Source organism: Papio anubis, chromosome 9 (genome assembly GCF_008728515.1).
Source record: "Papio anubis isolate 15944 chromosome 9, Panubis1.0, whole genome shotgun sequence".
In the NCBI taxonomy this organism is placed as follows: Eukaryota; Metazoa; Chordata; class Mammalia; order Primates; family Cercopithecidae; genus Papio; species Papio anubis.
In genome coordinates, this window is record NC_044984.1 from 116870912 (window position 1) to 116890812 (window position 19901).

Genomic DNA, 19901 nt, shown 5'->3' on the forward strand with positions numbered 1-19901 from the left:
AGCCTCCCAAAGTGTTAGGATTATAGCCGTGAGCCACTGCACCTGGCCTCACATATACTTTATAATTTTTTTTTTTTTTTTGAGGCAGGGTCTTGCTCTGTTGTCCAGGCTGGAATGCAGTGGCATGATCTTGGCTCATTGTAACCTCAAAGTCCTGGGCTAAAATGATCCTCCTGCCTCAGTCTCCCGAGTAGTTGTGCCACTACACACAGCTAATTTTCTTTTTGTTTTAGAGATGGGGTCTTGCTATGGTTGCCTAGGCTGGTCTTAAACTCCTGGCCTCTAGCAATCCTTCCGCCTCAGCCTCCCAAAGTGCTGGGATTACAGGTGCTGAGCCACTGTGCCTGGCCTCCATTTTTTTAATGACACTGCCCTCTCTCTTGAACATTTCCAGTAATGCTTCTATACCTATCACTGGGCTGAGTTCCTAACATTGGAGCTTCCCAATGACCTCCATGCAGCCAAATTCAATAGCTAGTTCTCACTCTTCATCTTTCTTAACCTATCTGCAACAATTGACATGATTTTTCCTTCCTCCTAAAAACATCTTCCTCCCTTGTCTTCTAGGACATGCTTCTCCGTTCTCTTCTTTCCCTGCTGACTGAGCCTCAGTCTTCTGTGCTAGACTCTTCTCATCCCTCTATCTCCCATGTATTAGAGTGCCCTAGGTCTCAGTCCTCCTCTCCACTTTCACTACCCAGGTGGTTCATCATAACCCATGGTATGAAGTATAATATATATGCTTACTACCTCTAAAAGTCAAGTTATTATTATTATTATTTTTTGAGACAGAATTTCGCTCTTGTTGCCCAGGCTGGAGTGCCATGGCGCAATCTCAGCTCACCGCAACCTCTGGCTGAACCTCCTCGGTTCAAGCGATTCTCCTGCCTCAGCCTCCCAAGTAGCTGGGATTACAGGCATGCACCATCAGACCCGGCTAATTTTGTATTTTTAGTAGAGATGGGGTTTCTTCATGTTGGTCAGGCTGGTCTCAAACTCCTGACTTCGTGATCCACCCGCCTCGGCCTCCCAAAGTGCTGGGATTACAGGCAGAAGCCACTGTGCCTGGCCTAAGATATTATTTTTTAATTATTATTTTTTCACTGGGAGCATAGATGCAAGTTGCCCTGAATATATGTTCTCCTTTAAGCTCAAGTTCTGATCCATCCTAACCTTCGATTTTATATATGGAAGTGTCAACTTGACAGCTCTCAAGGGGTGTGTGAGTGGCATCTCAAACTCACCTGCTTAAAACTGCACTGGATTCCTAGCCCCCTCCAAAACTGTTCCTCCTCTAGTCTTCCCCATCAGAGAAAATAGACGACATTCTTCCAGGTTCTCAGGACAAAAACCTGAGTCACTATGATGACTCTCTTGCTCTCATATTCTGCATCCAATTCATCAACACATTTGATCAGCTCTACTTCCCCAGTACATCCACGTTCTAACCACTTCTCAGTAGCACCATTCTCACCCCAGTCTCAGTACCAATTTCTCTCACCTGAGTTGAATACAATAACTTCCTAACTGGTTTTCAGCTTCCACAGGTAACCAGCTACAGACTATTTTCCACACAGAACCCAGCTCTTTTAAAAACTCAATTCATGGCCGGGCGTGGTGGCTCACGCCTGTAATCCCAGCACTATGGGAGGCTGAGGCGGGTGGATCACGAAGTCAGGAGTTTGAGACCAGCCTGACCAACATGGTGAAACCCCGTCTCTATTAAAAATACAAAAATCAGCCAGGTGTGGTGGTGCGAGCCTGTAATCCCAGCTACTCAGGAGGCTGAGGCAGGAGAATCGCTTGAATCCGCGAGGCGGAGGTTGCAGTGAGCAGAGATTGTGCCACGGCACTCCAGCCTGGGCGACAGAGCGAGACTCTGTCTCAAAATAAAAAAAAAAAGTCAATTCATATCATGTCACATTTCTACTTAAAACCCTCCATCGCTTCTCATCTTACAGTAAAATCTAAAGTCCTCATTACAGCCTATTGGACAACCTACAGATTCAGACCATGTGCTCCAGACTCCAAGGGCCTGGTTTTTTTTTTTTTTTTTTTTTTTTTTTGTTGAGTTCCTCTTTTTGTTGCCCAGGCTGGAGTGCAGTGGCATGATCTCAGCTCACTGCAACCTCCGTCTCCTGGGTTCAAGCGATTCTCCGGCCTCAGTCCCCTGAGTAGCTGGGATTATAGGCTTCAGTCACCATACCCAGCTAATTTATGTATTTTTAGAAGAGATGAGGTTTTGCCACATTGGCCAGGCTGGTCTCGAACTCCTGACCTCAGGTGATCCGCCTGCCTTGGCCTCCCAAAGTGCTGGGATTACAGATGTGAGCCACTGTGCCAGGCCACGGGCCTGATTTTAAGCCCTGCCCTGGCTTTGCCACTCACTAACCCACTGGCGAGTTACTTAGCTTTCCATCTCTATTTCCTCATCTGTACAACTGAAGCCTAAGAGCACCTTCACGAGTAATACCTGCAGTAAGCTTAGAACTTACATGCCAGGTAGCGCTCCTGCCTTGGGCTTTCTATTATGCTTCCTACGGCCTGGAGTGCCCCATGCAAACCACAGCCTCCACTCACTTCCTCAATTCATCCAAGGTTCAGCTCTGAGAGGCTGTCAGTCACTATGCAAACCACCTACTCCACAGCTACTCTCTGCTTTCCCTGCTTCATTTTTCTTCAGGACGCTACCTTCCCCGACTAGAACGTAATTTGATGAGAGCCAGGACTTTGCCCTTCTTTTCACTGCTGTCTCCCTGGAACCTAGAAGGATCCCTGGGACAAAGCGGCATTCACTAAATATTTTCGTATTTGTTAAAGGTTTAAATTAATAAATAAAGAAAATTCCCAGTTTCTAGGCAAGTGCCACCTTTTTTTTTTTTTTTGAGACAGAGTCTTGCTCTGTCGCCCAGGCGGGAGTGCAGTGGCACGATCTTGGCTCACTGCAAGCTCCTCCTCCCTGGTTCACGCCATTCTCCTGCCTCAGCCTCCCAAGTAGCTGGGACTGCAGGCGCCTGCCAGGACGCCCGGCTGATTTTTTGTATTTTTAGTAGAGATGGGGTTTCACCGTGTTAGCCAGGATGTTCTCGATCTCCTGACCTCGTGATCCGCCCGCCTCAGCCTCCCAAAGTGCTGGGATTACAGGCGTGAGCCACCGCGCCTGGCCGCAAGTGCCACTTTCAATCCCAGAATCTCGGGGTCAGAAGGAAAATGAAACACTACCTCATTCAAATTCAGAAATTTTTCTTTAAAGTGCCCTGATAACATCTCAGTCCCTATTTGACTCCAGTAATACTGAATTCACTTTTATAAATGAGAAGTGCCATTTCACTTGTTTTTTTTTTTCTTTTGAATGCCAGGTCATATCATTTTTCACATCTCTGATAGAAATTTGAACTTTCTAAGTGCTGAGTTGAAATGTACCTTCTTGTAGTCAATTCAATCACTGGTCTTAATTCTGCCACTTGGCACTTTAAAGGGTGATTTAAAGTAACTTTTACTCTTTTACAAACAACAGCCTTTATCCTATTTGTAGAGACGGGACATCCTTTGTAAATTTTCCTTTCAATAAAGTTTGTGGGCTCTTTGTCATCCCAGTAGGCCTGTATCTCTTTCTTTTATATACAGATATATATCTATAGATACATATATATATATATTTTGTTTGTTTTCTGAGACAGGGTCTTGCTCTGTCACCTAGACTGGAGTGCAGTGGCACAATCATGGGTTACTGCAGCCTTGACCTCAAGCAATCCTCCCACTTGAGCCTCCTGAGTGGCTGGGACTACAGGTCCATGCCACCACACTTGGCTAATTTTTTTTTTTTGAGACTGAGTCTCACTCTGTCATCCAGGCTGGAGTGCAGCGGCAAATCTTGGCTCACTGCAGCTTAGTCTCTTGGGTTCAAAGCAATTTTCATGACTCAGCCTCCCGAATAGCTGGGACTACAGGTGTGTGCCACCACATCTGGCTAATTTTTGTATTTTCAGTAGAGACAAGGTTTCTCTATGACAGCCAGGCTGGTCTCGAACTCCTGACCTCAAGTGATCCATCGGCCTCAGCCTCCCAAAGTCCTGGGATTACAGGTGTGAGCCACTTCGCCCAGCCACACTTACCTAATTTCTTTTTCTTTTTTTTTTTTTTGAGACGGAGTCTCGCTGTCTCTCCTAGGCTGGAGTGCAGTGGCCGGATCTCAGCTCACTGCAAGCTCCACCTCCCGGGTTTACGCCATTCTCCTGCCTCAGCCTCCCGACTAGCTGGGACTACAGGCGCCCGCCACCTCGCCCGGCTAGTTTTTTGTATTTTTTTAGTAGAGATGGGGTTTCACTGTGTTAGCCAGGATGGTCTCGATCTCCTGACCTCGTGATCCGCTCATCTCGGCCTCCCAAAGTGCAGGGATTACAGGCTTGAGCCACCGCGCCCGGCCCACACTTAGCTAATTTCTTAAGAATTTTTCGTAGAGATGAGTTCTGGCTATGTTGCCCAGGCTTGTCTGGAACTCCTAGACTCAAGTAATCCTCCCACCTTGGCCTCCCAGAACACTGGGGATTACAGGTGTGAGCCACTGCACCCAGCCTAAAATTGTGGTATACTAATATGGGATCATACTACATAAACATGAAAAACAGTTTTCCTTCAATATTATATAATCCACTGTTACATTACCTTTTGAAATACTATATGCTGCGCTGGGCACGGTGGCTCACGTCTGTAATTCCAACACTTTGGTAGGCCAAGGTGGGCGGATCACAAGGTCAGGAGTTTGAGACTAGCCTGACCAACATGGTGAAACCCAGTCCCTACTAAAAATACAAAAATTAGCTGGGCGCCTGTAATCCCAGCTACTCGAGAGGCTGAGGCAGGAGAATTGCTTGAACCCGGGAGGCAGAGGTTGCAGTGAGCTGAGATTGTGCCATTGCACTCCAGCCTGGGCGACAGGGTGACTCCGTCTCAAAAAAAAAAAAAAAAAAAAAAAAAAAAATATAAGCTGCAAAATCATACTACTACATTGTATTAACACTAATGAATTTTGCATAGGTATTGAAAGGCTGGCTGTAGCCTAAATGTAGGTCATCCCTGTTAACTTCTATTTTTCACCTACCATTTGAGACTGTCAATACTTTAAATTCCAAATTTGCCATCTGTTATATTAGCTATCTATCCCTCTCAGCTTTAGCCATGTATAAGTTCAACAAGCATGCTTTCTATATCTTCATCCAAGTTCTTGAATAAACAAAGTGGTTGGTCAATACAAAAACAAAGTTCTCCAAAGTATGTTTACTGTGCCCCAGGTCACAACGCAATTATTATTAAAAAGCAAACTGTAATATTTAGAGGCTAAAGTCCAAACTGCTATTTACCACAAAAAGATGCTGTTATTAAGTGAAGACATATGACTATACTACTTTATCTTTTAAACATCACCCAATTGACATAGGATAGGAAACACCTACTGGCAGAATTCAAAACTGAAATGTCCAAACTTACACTGAAAGCTTCCTTGCTGTTCTTAATGGCACAGGACTCGTCCACTTTGTGGTCCTCCTCTAGCACAATACTGGATGGCTAATACAAAGAAAAACACACATTACAATGGGTAACCAATTTTTAACAAGTTTAAATGGAAGTTAGTAAGTTTAAAAATTAAGCTAAGAATGTTTATGAACGACATTTCATGTGGGAGAATGGAAGATGTAAAAGGAGAGCTTCTTCTGAAGCATTAGCATGCACTATGACTTTTTTTTTACCAATATTAATTATGCCACTTTCAACACTTAAACTGGCAAGGCAGATAACCAGAAAGATTAAAAATACCTAAGTTTTTTAATTTTTATTTTTTTGAGACGGAGTCTTGCTCTGTCGCCCAGGCTGGAGTGCAGTGGCCGAATCTCGGCTCACTGCAAGCTCCGCCTCCTGGGTTCACGACATTCTCCTGCCTCAGCCTCCCAAGTAGCTGGGACTACAGGCGCCCGCCACCTCGCCTGGCTAGTTTTTTATATTTTTTAGTAGAGACGGGGTTTAACCGGGTTAGTCAGGATGTTCTCGATCTCCTGACCTCGTGATCCGCCCGTCTCGGCCTCCCAAAGTGCTGGGATTACAGGCTTGAGCCACCGTGCCTGGCCAAAAAAATACATAGTTTTACATTACTGGTCAATACTGATAATATAACCCTCACAGACCTCAAGCCACTACAAAAGTTTCCTTGAATCAAAAATAATATTCAGTATGGTTTTTATTGTTAAATGTATTTTGTTTGAAGAATCTTTAAAAATTGTATAGAATACATAAAAACCAAAAGGCAATAAAAAACACAATCAATCAGAACACTCTGTTCTCCAAAGCCTGAGGATAAACAGCTAAAATTCCTTATTTGAGAAATTCTATTTACCTTAATTTTTAATTAAAAAAAAAAGATTCAGATATCATAACTCTCCTTTTTTTTAAACATAAATGCATGATCCAATATTCACATTGTAAAACTTCTTAGATTTCTTTGGGCACACAATTGATTTTCTAAAAACAAGTAGTGGGAAAAAAGGACAGCCCACAAGCTGGTTGGTTTTAGATAAAAGGAATCCATCTTTTGTAAACCCCAGAAACTTAGATTTTTGTCTGGCCTAAAATTAATTTTCTGCCCAAAACCACACGTCCAAGTTAGGCAATGTAAAAAGTCTGAGCCACAATCTAATAGAACGCCGTGTGGCTAAACCAGTCAGGCTTCAGAAAAGCAAGCCAGTGGAAGGAGAGGTGCTGAATGGTGTTAATCATTTTGGCTTTGATTCAAGAGGATCCTTGTGGCCCAATAATTCGCAGTGAAACGCATAACCTACTAATCTTAAAGTCTCTTAAATTTGAAATACCTGGGGCAAAAGATTAAAGGCAGTCTTTTCCACATCATTTTTCTGCTGTTCCTCAAATCTTTTTACTAAATTTGATACAAATTCCTCTATTTCTTGATGATATTGCCTGTGTAAGAGGACAAAATGGTCAGAACCCAGACAGAGTAAAACATTCAATAGACTGAAGTCTTACACATTACTGTAAGATGTCAAATGTGAATGTTGGGTTTTTTTTTGAGACCAGAAGTCTGGCTCTGTGCCCAGGCTGGAGTGCAGTGGCGGGATCTCGACTCACTGGCGCTCCATGCCTCCAGGTTCCGCATCACATTCTCCTGCCACCAACCTCAGTAGCTGGGACTACAGGCCCGCCACCCTCGCCCGGCTAGTTTTGTATTTTTAGTAGAGATGGGGTTTCACCATTTTAGCCAGGATGGTCTCGATCTCCTGACCTCGTGATCCACCCGTCTCGGCCTCCCAAAGTGCTGGGATTACAGGCTTGAGCCACCACGCCCGGCTAATGTTGTTGTTTTTCAGAAGTTTAACAAATCACCGACTCTCTGTAATACTCAGGAACATATTCCTTAAGATAAATTACATATTGTTACCAAGTTAATAAAATAATTATGATAAAGTAACACAGTGATTGGCATAACTGCCAATCAGCTGTGCAAAGAATACACGGATTTGATTTATAAATTCTGTGTACTTAATTTTTTAAATAGATACTACAAGTAAATGGTTCAAAATCCAAGAGAAGTAAAATGGTTACATAATGAAAAGCTCCCTTCCTACCCTGTCTCCTGGCCATCTATTTCTGCAACACAAAGATAGTCAATATATATTCAGGTCTTCCACATCCTCCTCCCAGAGATTCTTTATACATACATAAGGAAACACCAATATAAATATGAAACTGGAAAAGATAAAATCAAAATGCAAAGCAAGAAAAAATACTGAGGTCTACTTTCCCCAGCCCTCCAGGTCAAGAACCAAGCTCATCATATATTCTGTAGTGCTCAGTTCAGGACGTGTCGAAGGAGCCCAAGTCTTTTACGATGTAATCGGGGAGCCATAATGTCTCAGACTCAGTTTCCTTTTCACAGACTTGATGATCTTTTAGGTATCTTGTAGCTCTGACATTTTAAGATTTCTGCAGGTGGATCACTTGAGGTCAGGAGTTCAAGACCAGCCTGGCCAACATGGTGAAACCCTGTCTCTATTAAAAATACAAAAATTAGCTGGGCCTGGTGGCGGGCGCCTGTAATCCCAGCTACTTGGGAGGCTGAGGCAGGAGAATTGCTTGAACCCAGTGGGTGGAGGTTGCAGTGAGCCAAGATCATGCTAGCCTGAGCAAAAAGAGGGAAACTCCATCACAAAAAAAAAGAAAAGAAAAAAGAAAAGCCGGGTGCGGTGGCTCACATCTGTAATCCCAGCACTTTGGGGGCCAAGATGGGTGGACCACCTGAGGTTGGGAGATTGAGACCAGCCTGACCAACATGGAGAAACCTCATCTCTACTAAAAATACAAAATTAGCCAGGTGTAGTGGCACATGCCTATAATCCCAGCTACTTGGGAGACTGCGACAGGATAATCACTTCAACCTGGGAGGTGGAGGTTGTGGTGAGCTGAGATTGCGCCACTGCACTCAAGCCTGAGCAATAAGACCAGAACTCCATCTCAAAAAAAAAAAAAAAGAAAAAAAAGATTTCTGCAGGTTAAACACTAGGTGAATGGTGCAGAAATGAGACCGTCATGAGCTAGAGGGTTACTGATTCTAACCTGGGCATGGGAGGGACAATAGTGCTACAGCCCAGTCGTGCCCAGCACCTTGCTGCTGTATTTAGCATCCAGCTTCCCCACCTCAGAGCCTTGGGTTCCACTTCTGCTGAGATAGAGTAGGTTATGGACCTGGCATTGTTCCTTCTATCTTCTTGACCTTGGTCAGCATTAAGAAGACAACAATATGACTAAGTGACTTTCGAGGGAGCAAGCAACTATGTGAAATGTCTATGACCATGCTCTGCAGAAGGGACAGAGCAAACCATTTTAGAACACTCTCAGCAAGCACTGCAGGAATGCACAGAGTCACCCGAAACCCTGATGCTAATGGTTTGCAAAGTCTTATTTTGCTGTTAAAAGAAATAATCAAGTGAGTAGGCTTTGAAGATGGCCAACATGGAAAACTCAGTTACCTGATTCAGAAAGAGAAATAGTGAACGTCATTGTTATTGTTACAATGATAGTGATGATTTTTATTAGAAGCCATTTATTGAGCTCTTAGAGGTGCTCATGTAGCTACCTCACAGGTAGTTACTATGACTATCCTGTTTTCCAGTGAAGTAACGGATGATGTAGCAAAGATCTGTGACCTTACCAGGTTCACAGACATAGAAAGTAAGAGTCCAGATATTCAGGTCACTGTGACCCCAATGTCCTTGCTCTTAATCATGATTCCTTACGCTTTAACTCCAGGGTCATTTCAAGTAAAATAATAAAAATGATATAAGTACAAATGAAAATGGCATATTTATAAAGTTGTTCCATAAAAACATTATTATTTTTAGGAGACGGAAAAAATTACTTACTTTGAAATAGCATTGTTCATGAATAGAATCTGTAATATAGGTCCATCTAACTTAGTATCGTTCACCAATATTCCACTAAAACAGAAGTTAGAACATATTCTTAGAAGACATTTAAGTAAAACTTGCATACATATATACAAACGCATAACTTTTATACATTATTTATTTATTTATTATTATCATCATACTTTAAGTTCTAGGGTACATGTGCATAATGTGCAGGTTTGTTACATATGTACACTTTTTTTTTTTTGAGACGGAGTCTCGCCTGTCGCCCAGGCTGGAGTGCAGTGGTGCAATCTGGGCTCACTGCAAGCTCCGCCTCCCGGGTTCACGCCAATCTCCTGTCTCAGCCTCCTGAGTAGTTGGGACTACAGGCACCCGCCACCTCGCCCGGCTAGTTTTTTGTATTTTTTTTTTTAGTAGAGAGGGGGTTTCACCGTGTTAGCCAGGATGGTCTCGATCTCCTGACCTCGTGATCCGCCCGTCTTGGCCTCCCAAAGTGCAGGGATTATAGGCTTGAGCCACTGCACGCGGCCACATATGTATACTTGTGCCATGTTGGTGTGCTGCACCCATCAACTCGTCAGCACCCATCAACTTGTCATTTACATCAGGTATAACTCCCAATGCAATCCCTCCCCGCTCCCCACGTTTTTTTTTTTTCTTTTTTGAGACAGGTTCTCACTCTGTCGCTCATGCTGCGGTGCAGTGGCGAGATCTTGGATCACTGCAATCTCTGCCTACTGGGATCAAGCAATCCTACCTCACCTTCCCAAGTAGCTGGGACCACAGGTGTAGAACACCATGTCTAGCAAATTTTTGTATGTTTTATGGAGACAGGGTTTTGCCATGTTGGCCAGGCTGGTCTTGAACTCCTGAGCTCAAGGGATCCACCTGCCTCGCCCTCCCCAAGTGCTGGGATTACAGCTGTGAACCATCTCACCAGCCTTAAAATTCTTAAGTACCAAAGATCATATAGTATTTTACACATACTGCAGTTTTCGCAAGAAAATTATACATTTTCACCAATTCTATCTACTTTAATAATTTTATACAGAGGCATCACTTAACTTTTTTTTAAATGTTTAACAACAAATTAAGAACTGCAGTTAATCTTTCAGTTTTCAACCAAACAGTTTGTCTAATGGTTAGCTTCCTTACAAATTAGGGGGAGGGAAGGAAGGACTAGGTAAACAAGTAAACGAGCAGGTTACAAGAATATACTTCCTTTTTTTTTGGGGTGGGGGGATAGAGTCTCGTTCTGTTGCCCAGGCTGGATTGCAGTGGGGCGATCTCAGCTCACTGCAGCCTCTGCCTCCCAGGTTCAAGCAATTCTCCTGCCTCAGCCTCCTGAGTAGCTGGGATTTTAGGCGAGTGCCACCACACCCAGCTTAATTTTGTATTTGTATTTTTATTTTATTTATTTATTTATTTTTGAGATGGAGTCTCACTCTGTCGCCCAGGCTGGAGTGCAGTGGTGCGATCTCAGCTCACTGCAAGCTCCGCCTCCCGGGTTCACACCATTCTCCTCCCTCAGCCTCCTGAGTAGCTGGGACTACAGGCGCCTGCCACCACACCCAGCTAATTTTTTTGTATTTTTAGTAGAGACGAGGTTTCACTGTGTTAGCCAGGATGGTTTCTATCTCCTGACCTCATGATCTGCCCGTCTCGGCCTCCCAAAGTGCTGGGATTACAGGCGTGAGCCACCACGCCTGGCCCAATTTTTGTATTTTTAGTAGAGACGGGGTTTCACCATGTTGGCCAGGCTGGTCTCGAACTCCTGACCTAGTGATCCGCCTGCCTCAGCCTCCCAAAGTGCTGTGATTACAGGTGTGAGTCATCATGCCTGGCCAAGAATATACTTCTTTTTTCTTTCTTTTTTTTGTTTGAGACAGAATCCCGCTTTGTTGCCCAGGCTGGAGTGCAGTGGCAAGATCTCAGCTCACTGCAACCTCCACATCCCAGGTTCAAGCAATTCTCCTGTCTCAGCCTCCTTAGTAGCTGGGATTATAGGCATGTGCCACCACATCTGACTAATTTTTGTATTTTTAGTACAGATGGGGTTTCATCATGTTGGCCATGCTGGTCTCAAACTCCTGACTTCAGGTGATCTGCCGGCCTTGGCCTCCCAAAGACCTTGGGCTACAGAAGTGAGCCACCGTGCCTGGTATATTTCTTTCTTTCTTTTTTTTTGAGATAGAGTCTCACTCTCTCGCCCAGGCTGGAGTGCAGTGGCTCGATCTCGGCTCACTGCAAGCTCTGCCTCCTGGGTTCATGCTATTCTCCTGCCTCAGCTTCCCGAGTAGCTGGGACTACAGGCGCCCGTGACCATGCTTGGCTAATTTTTTTGTATTTTTAGTACAGGCGGGATTCCACGATGTTAGCTAGGATGGTCTCGATCTCCTGACCTCGTGATCTGCCCGCCTTGGCCTCCCAAAGTGCTAGGATTACAGGCGTGAGCCACCGTGCCCGGCCTGTGCCTGGTGTATTTCTAAAGGAATCTAAATGAATGTGGCTTGGAAGTATATACGAAAGAACACTTTATAAATAGATAGACTCTTGGAGGGCAAAGCATATTGTACTAAATATCTCAAATCCAAGATTCTAAAGAAGAGATATAAAAAAAGTATACTATTCCTGGATTTGACTTTCAAATACTACAAAACAGAACTAGAATGTAGCCTAAAAACCTGTAATATATCCCATGGGTAACCTGGGGCCAGATAAATGTCTGATTCTTCCTCTTCTCACCTGCCTCATATTCCTTTACCTGTATAGCATGTGAAATAAATGTCTCTATTTGGAATTGTCCATATCAAGTAAAGAAATAAAATAAGAGGCTGGGTGCAGTGGCTCACGCCTGCAATCCCAGCACTTTGGGAGGCAGAGGAGGATAGATCACGAGGTCAGGAGTTCGAGACCGGCCTGGCCAACATGGTGAAACCCTGTCTCCACTAAGAAAAAAAAAAATACAAAAATAAGCCATGCATGGTGGCACATGCCTGTAAACTCAGTAACTCAGGAGGCTGAGGCTGCACTCCAGCCTGGGTGACAGAGCAAGACGCCTGGCCAACCAGGGATGTTTTTAAAAGTCACATGCAGCTGTATGGTTCCTAAATTGAGTCCAGTTTGATAAACCAGCTATAAATATACTCACAGTTGGAGAAATTTGAATATGGTAGGGACATGATTAAGGAAGTCATGCCAGTTATTAGGTGTGATAATTGAGTGGTGGTTATGCATGAAAAAGTCTCTATTTTTAAAAATACACATTGAAATATTTGGGCTGAAATGTGTATGCGATTAGAAGAAGGCAATATTGGCCGGGCGCGGTGGCTCAAGCCTGTAATCCCAGCACTTTGGGAGGCCGAGACGGGCGGATCACGAGGTCAGGAGATCGAGACCATCCTGGCTAACACGGTGAAACCCCGTCTCTACTATAAAATACAAAAAACTAGCCGGGCGAGGTGGCGGGCGCCTGTAGTCCCAGCTACTCGGGAGGCTGAGGCAGGAGAATGGCGTGAACCCGGGAGGCGGAGCTTGCAGTGAGCTGAGATCCGGCCACTGCACTCCAGCCTGGGCGACAGAGCGAGACTCCGTCTCAAAAAAAAAAAAAAAAAAAGAAGGCAATATGGTAAAAATATTAAATGTTAAATTAAGTGAGGAAAATATGGGTGTTAACCATACTGTTCTTTTCATTTCTTGTATATTTTCACAATAAAAGTAAAAGAAGGCCGGGCGAAGTGGCTCATGCCTGTAATCCTAGCACCTTGGGAGGCTGAGGATGGCAGATCACCTGAAATCAGAAGTTGGAGACCAGCCTGGCCAACATGGTGAAACCCCGTCTCTACCAAAAAACAGAAAAATTATCCGGGTGTGGTGGCACACACCTGTAGCCCCAGCTACTCGGGAGGTGTAGGTGAAAGAATGGCTTGAACCCAGAAGTCAAAGGCTGCAGTGAGTCAAAATCATGCTGTAGCACTCACGCCTGGGCAACAGAGTGACACTCTGGCTCTGTCTCAAAAACAAACAGAAAGTAAAACAAACAAACCCCAACAAAATGTTTATTAATTAAATAAAGAGGAGAGGGCTGGGCACGATGGCTCATGACTGTAATCCCAGCACTTTGGGAGGCCGAGGCGGGTGGATCATGAGGTCAGGAGTTTGAGACCAGCCTGACCAACATGGTGAAAAACTGTCTCTACTAAAAATACAAAAATTTTTATTTTTAGGTGGTGTGCACCTGTAATCCCAGCTACTCAGGAGGTTGAGGCAGGAAAATCACTTGCACCTGGGAGGCAGAGGTTGCAGTGAGGCGAGATCACACAACTGCACTACAGCCTAGGCGACAGAGTGAGACTCCATCTCAAAAAAAAAAAAAAAGAGGAGAAACAGACTAAGCCCAGTGTAACCCCAGGACTTTGGGAGGCCGAGGCAGGAGGATCACTTGAGCCTAGGAGTTTGAAACCAGTCTGGCAATTTGGCAAAACCCCATCTCTAAGCTAAATACAAAAGTTAGCCAGGTGTGATGGCATGTTCCTATGGTCCCAGCTACTCAGGAGGCTGAGATGAGAGGATCACTTGAGCCTGGGAGGATGAGGCTGCAGTGAGCAGTAACTGCGTGACTACACTCCAGCCTAGATGACAGAGTGAGAAATTGTCTCGAAAAAAACAAAAACAAAACAAACAAACAAAAAAACCAAAAAACCAGGAGACACTTCTGATTATAACAGTTTCAAAAATAAGGACTAAATCAAGAGACATGAGAGTACAAATTTTAACTAAATAATTTCATTTGTCCTTTTTCCTTGGTTTTCTGTACAACACTTTATCAGCCTGACAATATGGAGGGCACTAATTCTAAGAAAATACTAATTTATTTCTTTTTCATGATGCTAATCCTTTGTGCTTATAAACTGGTAAAGCCTATATATGATGCGGTAATCATTTGAACTCAGATAAAAATCACCCAATTTAAGATAAATATTAAATGTTTAAATGATTGACTCCATTAGAAAATGTATACTTATCTAAATAAAATATCTTACATAAAAATTACGACTTTTATGAGGAATCCTAGTTATATTTAATATACTTAAAACCTAATCAAAAATCAGTTTATTTTATTAAGCCTCCCAAGTAGCTGAGACTACAGGCACATGCCACCACATCCAGTTAATTTTTAAAAAATTTTTTGTAGAGATAGGGTCTCACCATGTTGTCCAGACTGGTCTCCCACTTCTGGTCTCAAGCAATGCTCCCAACGTGCTGAGATTACAGGTGTGAACTATTGTGCCCAGCCAAAAATGAGTTTAGATACACAAAGTGAGCTCACATAGAGAAAGGACGATGAGATATAAGGAAGATAATTTGAAATATTGGCCGGGTGGGTGGCTCACACCTGTAATCCCAGCATTTCAGGAGGCCGAGGCAGGCAGATCATGAGGTCAGGAGATCAAGACCATCCTGGCCAACACAATGAAACCTCATCTCTACTAAAAATACAAAAAAATTAGCCGGGCGTGGTGGCAGGCACCTGTAGTCCAGTTACTCAGGAGGCTGAGGCAGGAGAAAGGAGAATTGCTTGAACCCAGGAGGCAGAGGTTGCAATGAGCCGAGATCACGCCACTGCACTCCAGCCTACGTGACAGAGCGAGACTCTGTCTCAAAAACAAACAAAAAAAAATCTGAAATATTTCTAAATTCTAAAATTTAAACTTGTAGTCACCACTGCAGCCAGTTATTCCCACTGGTGCCAGGGACTAAAAAGTACATGTGAGGCTGGGCACAGTGGCTCACGCCTGTAATCCCAGCACTTTGGGAGGTTGAGGTGGGCAGATCACTTGAGGCCAGGAATTTGAGACCAGCCTGGCCAACATAGTGAAACCCCATCTCTACTAAAAATATAAAAATTAGCTGAGTGTGGTGGTGGGCACCTGTAATCCCAGCTACTTGGGAGGCTGAGGCAGGAGAATTGCTTGAACCCAGGAGGTGGAGGTTGCTGTGAGCTGAGATAGTACCACTGCACTCCAGCCTGGGGAACAGAGTGAGACTCTGTCTCAAAAAAATTAAAAATAAATAAAAATAAATAACAAAGCGCATGTGAACTTATATCATGGCACCTCCAAATTCTGAAAGCTTGAAAATACCATTTCTCATAATCTGTACTTTAACAAATACTTTAGATTTAGTGACCATTAAATAAATTTATATTTTGAGATACCAGCGTTTAATATTTTTGTTAAAGTTAGGTGCCTAGGCTGGGCATGGTGGCTCATGCCTGTAATTATAGCACTTTGGGAGGCCTAGGCAGAAGGATCACTTGAGGCCAGGAATTTGAGCTTGAGCAACAAAGCAAGACCCTGACTCTATTAGAAAAAAAAAAAAATAGCTGGGCGTGGTGGTGTCTGCCTGTAGTCCTAGCTATTCCGGAGGCTGAGGCAGGAGGATCAAGGCTTCAGTGAGCTATAATTGCAACACTGTACACCAGCCTGAGTGATACAGCTAGATGTTGTCTCAAACAAAAACAAAAACATGACCAGGCGCGCGCAGTGGCTCACACCTGTAATCCCAGTACTTTGGGAGGCCAAGGCGGGCGGATCACGAGGTCAGGAGATCAAGACCATCCTGGCTAACACGGTGAAACTCCGTCTCTACTGAAAATACAAAAAAATTAGCCGGGCGTGGTGGGGGTGCCTGTAGTCCTAGCTACTTGGGAGGCTGAGGCAGGAGAATGGCGTGAACCCAGGAGGCAGAGCTTGCAGTGAGCCGAGATTGTGTCACTGCACTCCAGCCTGGGCGACAGAGTGAGACTCCGTCTCAAAAACAAAACGAAAACAAAAACAAACAAACAAAAAAACATAAAATCAGATGCCTAAATGCAAATCTACACACTGTATCTTTTTCAAAGGCACATTACTTTTTCTTCTAAAATGCTGATTCTTGCATTGTTTCTATTTATGAACACATTTTAACTATGTAAATAAATCTTCAGCTAGAGTAATACTGTAATCTTTTTTTTTTTTTTTCAGAGGGAGTTTCGCTCTTGTCACTCTCAGCTCACTGCAACCTCTACCTCCCGGGTTCAAGTGATTCTCCTGCCTCAGCCTCCCAAGTAGCTGGGATTACAGGCGCCCACGACCATGCCCAGCTTATTTTTGTATTTTTAGTAGAGACAGGGTTTCACCACATTACCCAGGTTGGTCTCGAACTGACCTCAAGTGATCCGCCCACCTTGGCCTCCCAAAGTGCTGGGATTATAGGCGTGAGCCACTGCACCTGGCCCACAATACTATAATTTTTTTTTAGGTGCTGGAATTACAGGCATGAGCCACCAGACCCAGCCAATATTGTAATTTTAATTCTAACTTTGTAGAAATGTTTGTTAAATAGGAAGAGCTAGGTTAACAACTTGCCTATTCTGAACATTAAGTAAACATTTTCTGGATTTTGTTTCATAAATACTTTCACCCATTATTGAGCTTACAATTTTAATCCACTTATGAGAATTCAGACCTTATCCCCACAAATAAAGAACTATTACTTTGACTTCTTCAGAGTATGCTAAACAAATAAAAATGATACAAAAATCGCATACACTTTTTACAAAGAAATTGTGATTAAATATTAGTATCAGGATAAATAATAAGGGACAACTATGGATTAATTTCAAAAGTCTCATACCTTGGTCGAGTTAGAATGTTCAATTTTCGTTTAAGTTCTTGATGTTATTATTTGTTAAGGAAGATAAGCCCTCATTTAACAAGGCAGATCATAAAATTCAACTACTACTTCTGTAACTTTTGGTATCAGAATATTATAAAGATAAAAGACCCACGGATATTTTGAGGATGACACACTTATTGAGCTTCTATTTTGTTGCAGGGGTAGGGTTTTGAAACCCAAAATTAAAATACAGTTTTTATCCTTTCGAACATACATTCTAAGACACGATCCTGAAGTTCTATAGACTAACAAACCGAACCCAAAACATTATTAAATCATCAGTGTTCCTGTGAACAACCTTTCAACAACCACTATGTGATAAAGAGAATGCAGTATAACGAGCTGTTAACAACTTTAGAATGTGGAATAAATCTATGGATATCCACTGTGGAATCCTTTCAACTTTTCATTTTTTTTGAGGCAGTGTCGCCCTGTCGCCCAGGCTCCAGTGCAATGGTGTGATCTCGGCTCACTGCAACCTTCGCTCCCAGGTTTAAGCGATTCTCCTGCCTCAGCCTCTCGAGTAGCTGGGATTACAGGCACGCACCACCACGCCCGGCTAATTTTTTGTATCTTTAGTAGAGGCAAGGTTTCACCATGTTAGCCAGGCTGGTCTCGAACTTCTGACCTTGTGATCAGCCCGCCTCGGCCTCCCAAAGTGCTGGGATTACAGGCGTGAGCCACTGTGCCCGGCTTCAATTTTTGTATTTCGAAAATTTTCCTCACAATGTGGAGGAAGATGACATTCTGAAAAAATAAATCGGGCTTCAAAAACCTCAAAAGCTGATATCCTGGCTGGGTGTGGTGGCGGGCGCCTGTAATCCCAGCTATTCGGGAGGCTGAGGCAGGAGAATCGCTTGAACCTGGGAGGCGGAGGTTGCAGTGAGCCGAGATCGTACCACTGCACTCCAGCCTGGGCGACATAGTGAGACCCCAGTCACCCATCCCGTCCCTCCAAAAAAGCTAACATACCAGTCACTTTCAGTTCTCCTTACAAATTTTAAAAGGAAAACTACCCGAACCAAAGTTATCTATCTACCTACAAAACTCCTAAGAACGTAAAAAAACATACTAGCAAATCAAGAAAAATCTGCAATCTTGTAACTCAAGTCTAACAGAAACTTCTTTGGCGCGTTTTCCCCAAGGTGCTGCAAAGCATCTTCAGCACAGAAGCGAGCTCCGACTGGAAGAACTCTATTAATCCCCAATTTTAATCAAGCAATTAACCAATTATCTCAGCACACGCGGATTCCTTGAGGTCCCCAACTCTGCATTCTGGGACCACTAGCGTTTGCCCCGGTATAAAAACTGATCCCGCGTCTAAGCAGCCGGTATTTCATCACCTACAACTATAACATGACGGCACAACTTGAGCGTGGCTGCAAAATATGAAACCTTATCACGACCTCAAAAAGAGGCGGGCAAGCAGGGGCCTGTGTACAATCTGTCAGGTGAGCAGCCTAAAATAACCCTAAACCCGGGTGGGAGGCAAGAGTGGGTCTGGTCAGGAGACGGCCTCCCTGAGGGGAAGAGGTCTGCGCCGAGGCGCCGGGGCAGCCTGCGCGCCCCAAACCCTAGACTCTCGGCCCGCCGGCGGGTGACAGAAATCACTTGGAATTCTGGCCCTCCTGGAATTTCCGCCCGCGCCCTCACCCTCGCCCGGCGCTGCCCCGGCCCCACGCCCGGGTGACAGGGCCCAGCGAGCGGGAAGGATATTCTCGGCGCGGAGCTGCTCGATGGTCTCCTCGCACTGCCGAAGCCGCTCCCGTAGCTCCGCGTCGCCGACCCCATTTTCGTCCTCCTCGTCGCCGTCCTCGTCCTTGAAGCGAGTGTGAACTGGCTTCAGAATCGACTCCTCTGGGTGGTCGAACGGCTCGAACAGCTCTAGATCGCCAAAATACACCTCCGCCGCCATTTTGGGCTGTGGAAAAGATTCGAGAAGAGGCGGAGCCGGCCACCAGGGCTGGGGGACGAAGGTTGGAAGGCGCCACCACTCTCCAGAGCTCTGGCCGCGCGGAGCCACCCGCTAGGGTTTTGTCCAGACGCAGGCCGCGAAAGCTGCACACGGGGCGGGGCCAATCGCTAGAGACTACAACTCCCAGAATGCAGCGGGGCCTATCGGGGCTAGCGATTGCCCGGAATATGGCATGCTGGGACGTGTGGTTTCTAAGCGACTGGCACTCATTGTCTGCATTGCATCCTGGGATTGGTGCTTTTTGAAATGCAAAGAAAGCCGGAGTAGGTCAGAATGCGCTAAAGCAATATGGGGCCAGGGGGCGGTGGTTCACGCCTGTAATCCCAACCATTTGGGAGGCCGAGGCGGGAGGATCACGTGAGCCCAGGAGTTGGAGACCACCCTGGGCAACAGTGCGAGACCCAGACACTACAAAAAATATAAAAATTAGCTGGGCGATTGTAGTCTCAGGTGCTCGGCAGGCTGAGGCGGGAGGGTCCCTTGAACCCAAGGGGTCGAGAATGCATTGAGCCCAGATGGCGCCATTGCACACCAACTTGGGCGACAAAGCAAGACCCTGTCTCAAAAAGAAAAACAAAAACCAGTATGAGATGTTCCTATTAGGTAACTAAGGCTGAAAAATCAGAGCACGACGCATAGCTTCCTCACAGATTCTGGTGTGCATGCCACACCAGAGAATAAGAAACTCCATAGCCTGAAAGGGAACTGAATAAAAATAAATATACAAGAGAATAAGAAACTCCAGCTTTGCTACAGAGATGACTGTTGTAGAT

General features: G+C 44.6%; 1 protein-coding gene across 4 annotated transcripts in view; it reads right to left on the reverse strand.

The window, feature by feature from the left end:
• The window catches only part of ZCCHC8 (zinc finger CCHC-type containing 8), a 34138-nt gene extending 14841 nt beyond the window's left edge, over positions 1 to 19297 (reverse strand). For 2 of the 4 annotated variants that reach the window (XM_031650854.1, XM_031650852.1), the window contains exons 1-4: positions 18870 to 19231; positions 17112 to 17154; positions 9426 to 9500; positions 5488 to 5565 (exon numbers count right to left, since the gene is read on the reverse strand). Coding sequence is in view for 1 of the 4 variants with exons in the window: in XM_031650851.1 (XP_031506711.1) it covers positions 5488 to 5565; positions 6861 to 6966; positions 9426 to 9500; positions 17112 to 17154; positions 18870 to 19068 (501 nt within the window). In the remaining 3 variants the exon portion in view is untranslated. Of the gene's footprint in view, positions 1 to 5487; positions 5566 to 6860; positions 6967 to 9425; positions 9501 to 17111; positions 17155 to 18869 lie in introns of all 4 variants that reach the window. The other 2 variants (XM_031650851.1, XM_031650853.1) reach the window with 2 other exon arrangements.
• Positions 19298 to 19901: the final 604 nt, after the last annotated feature.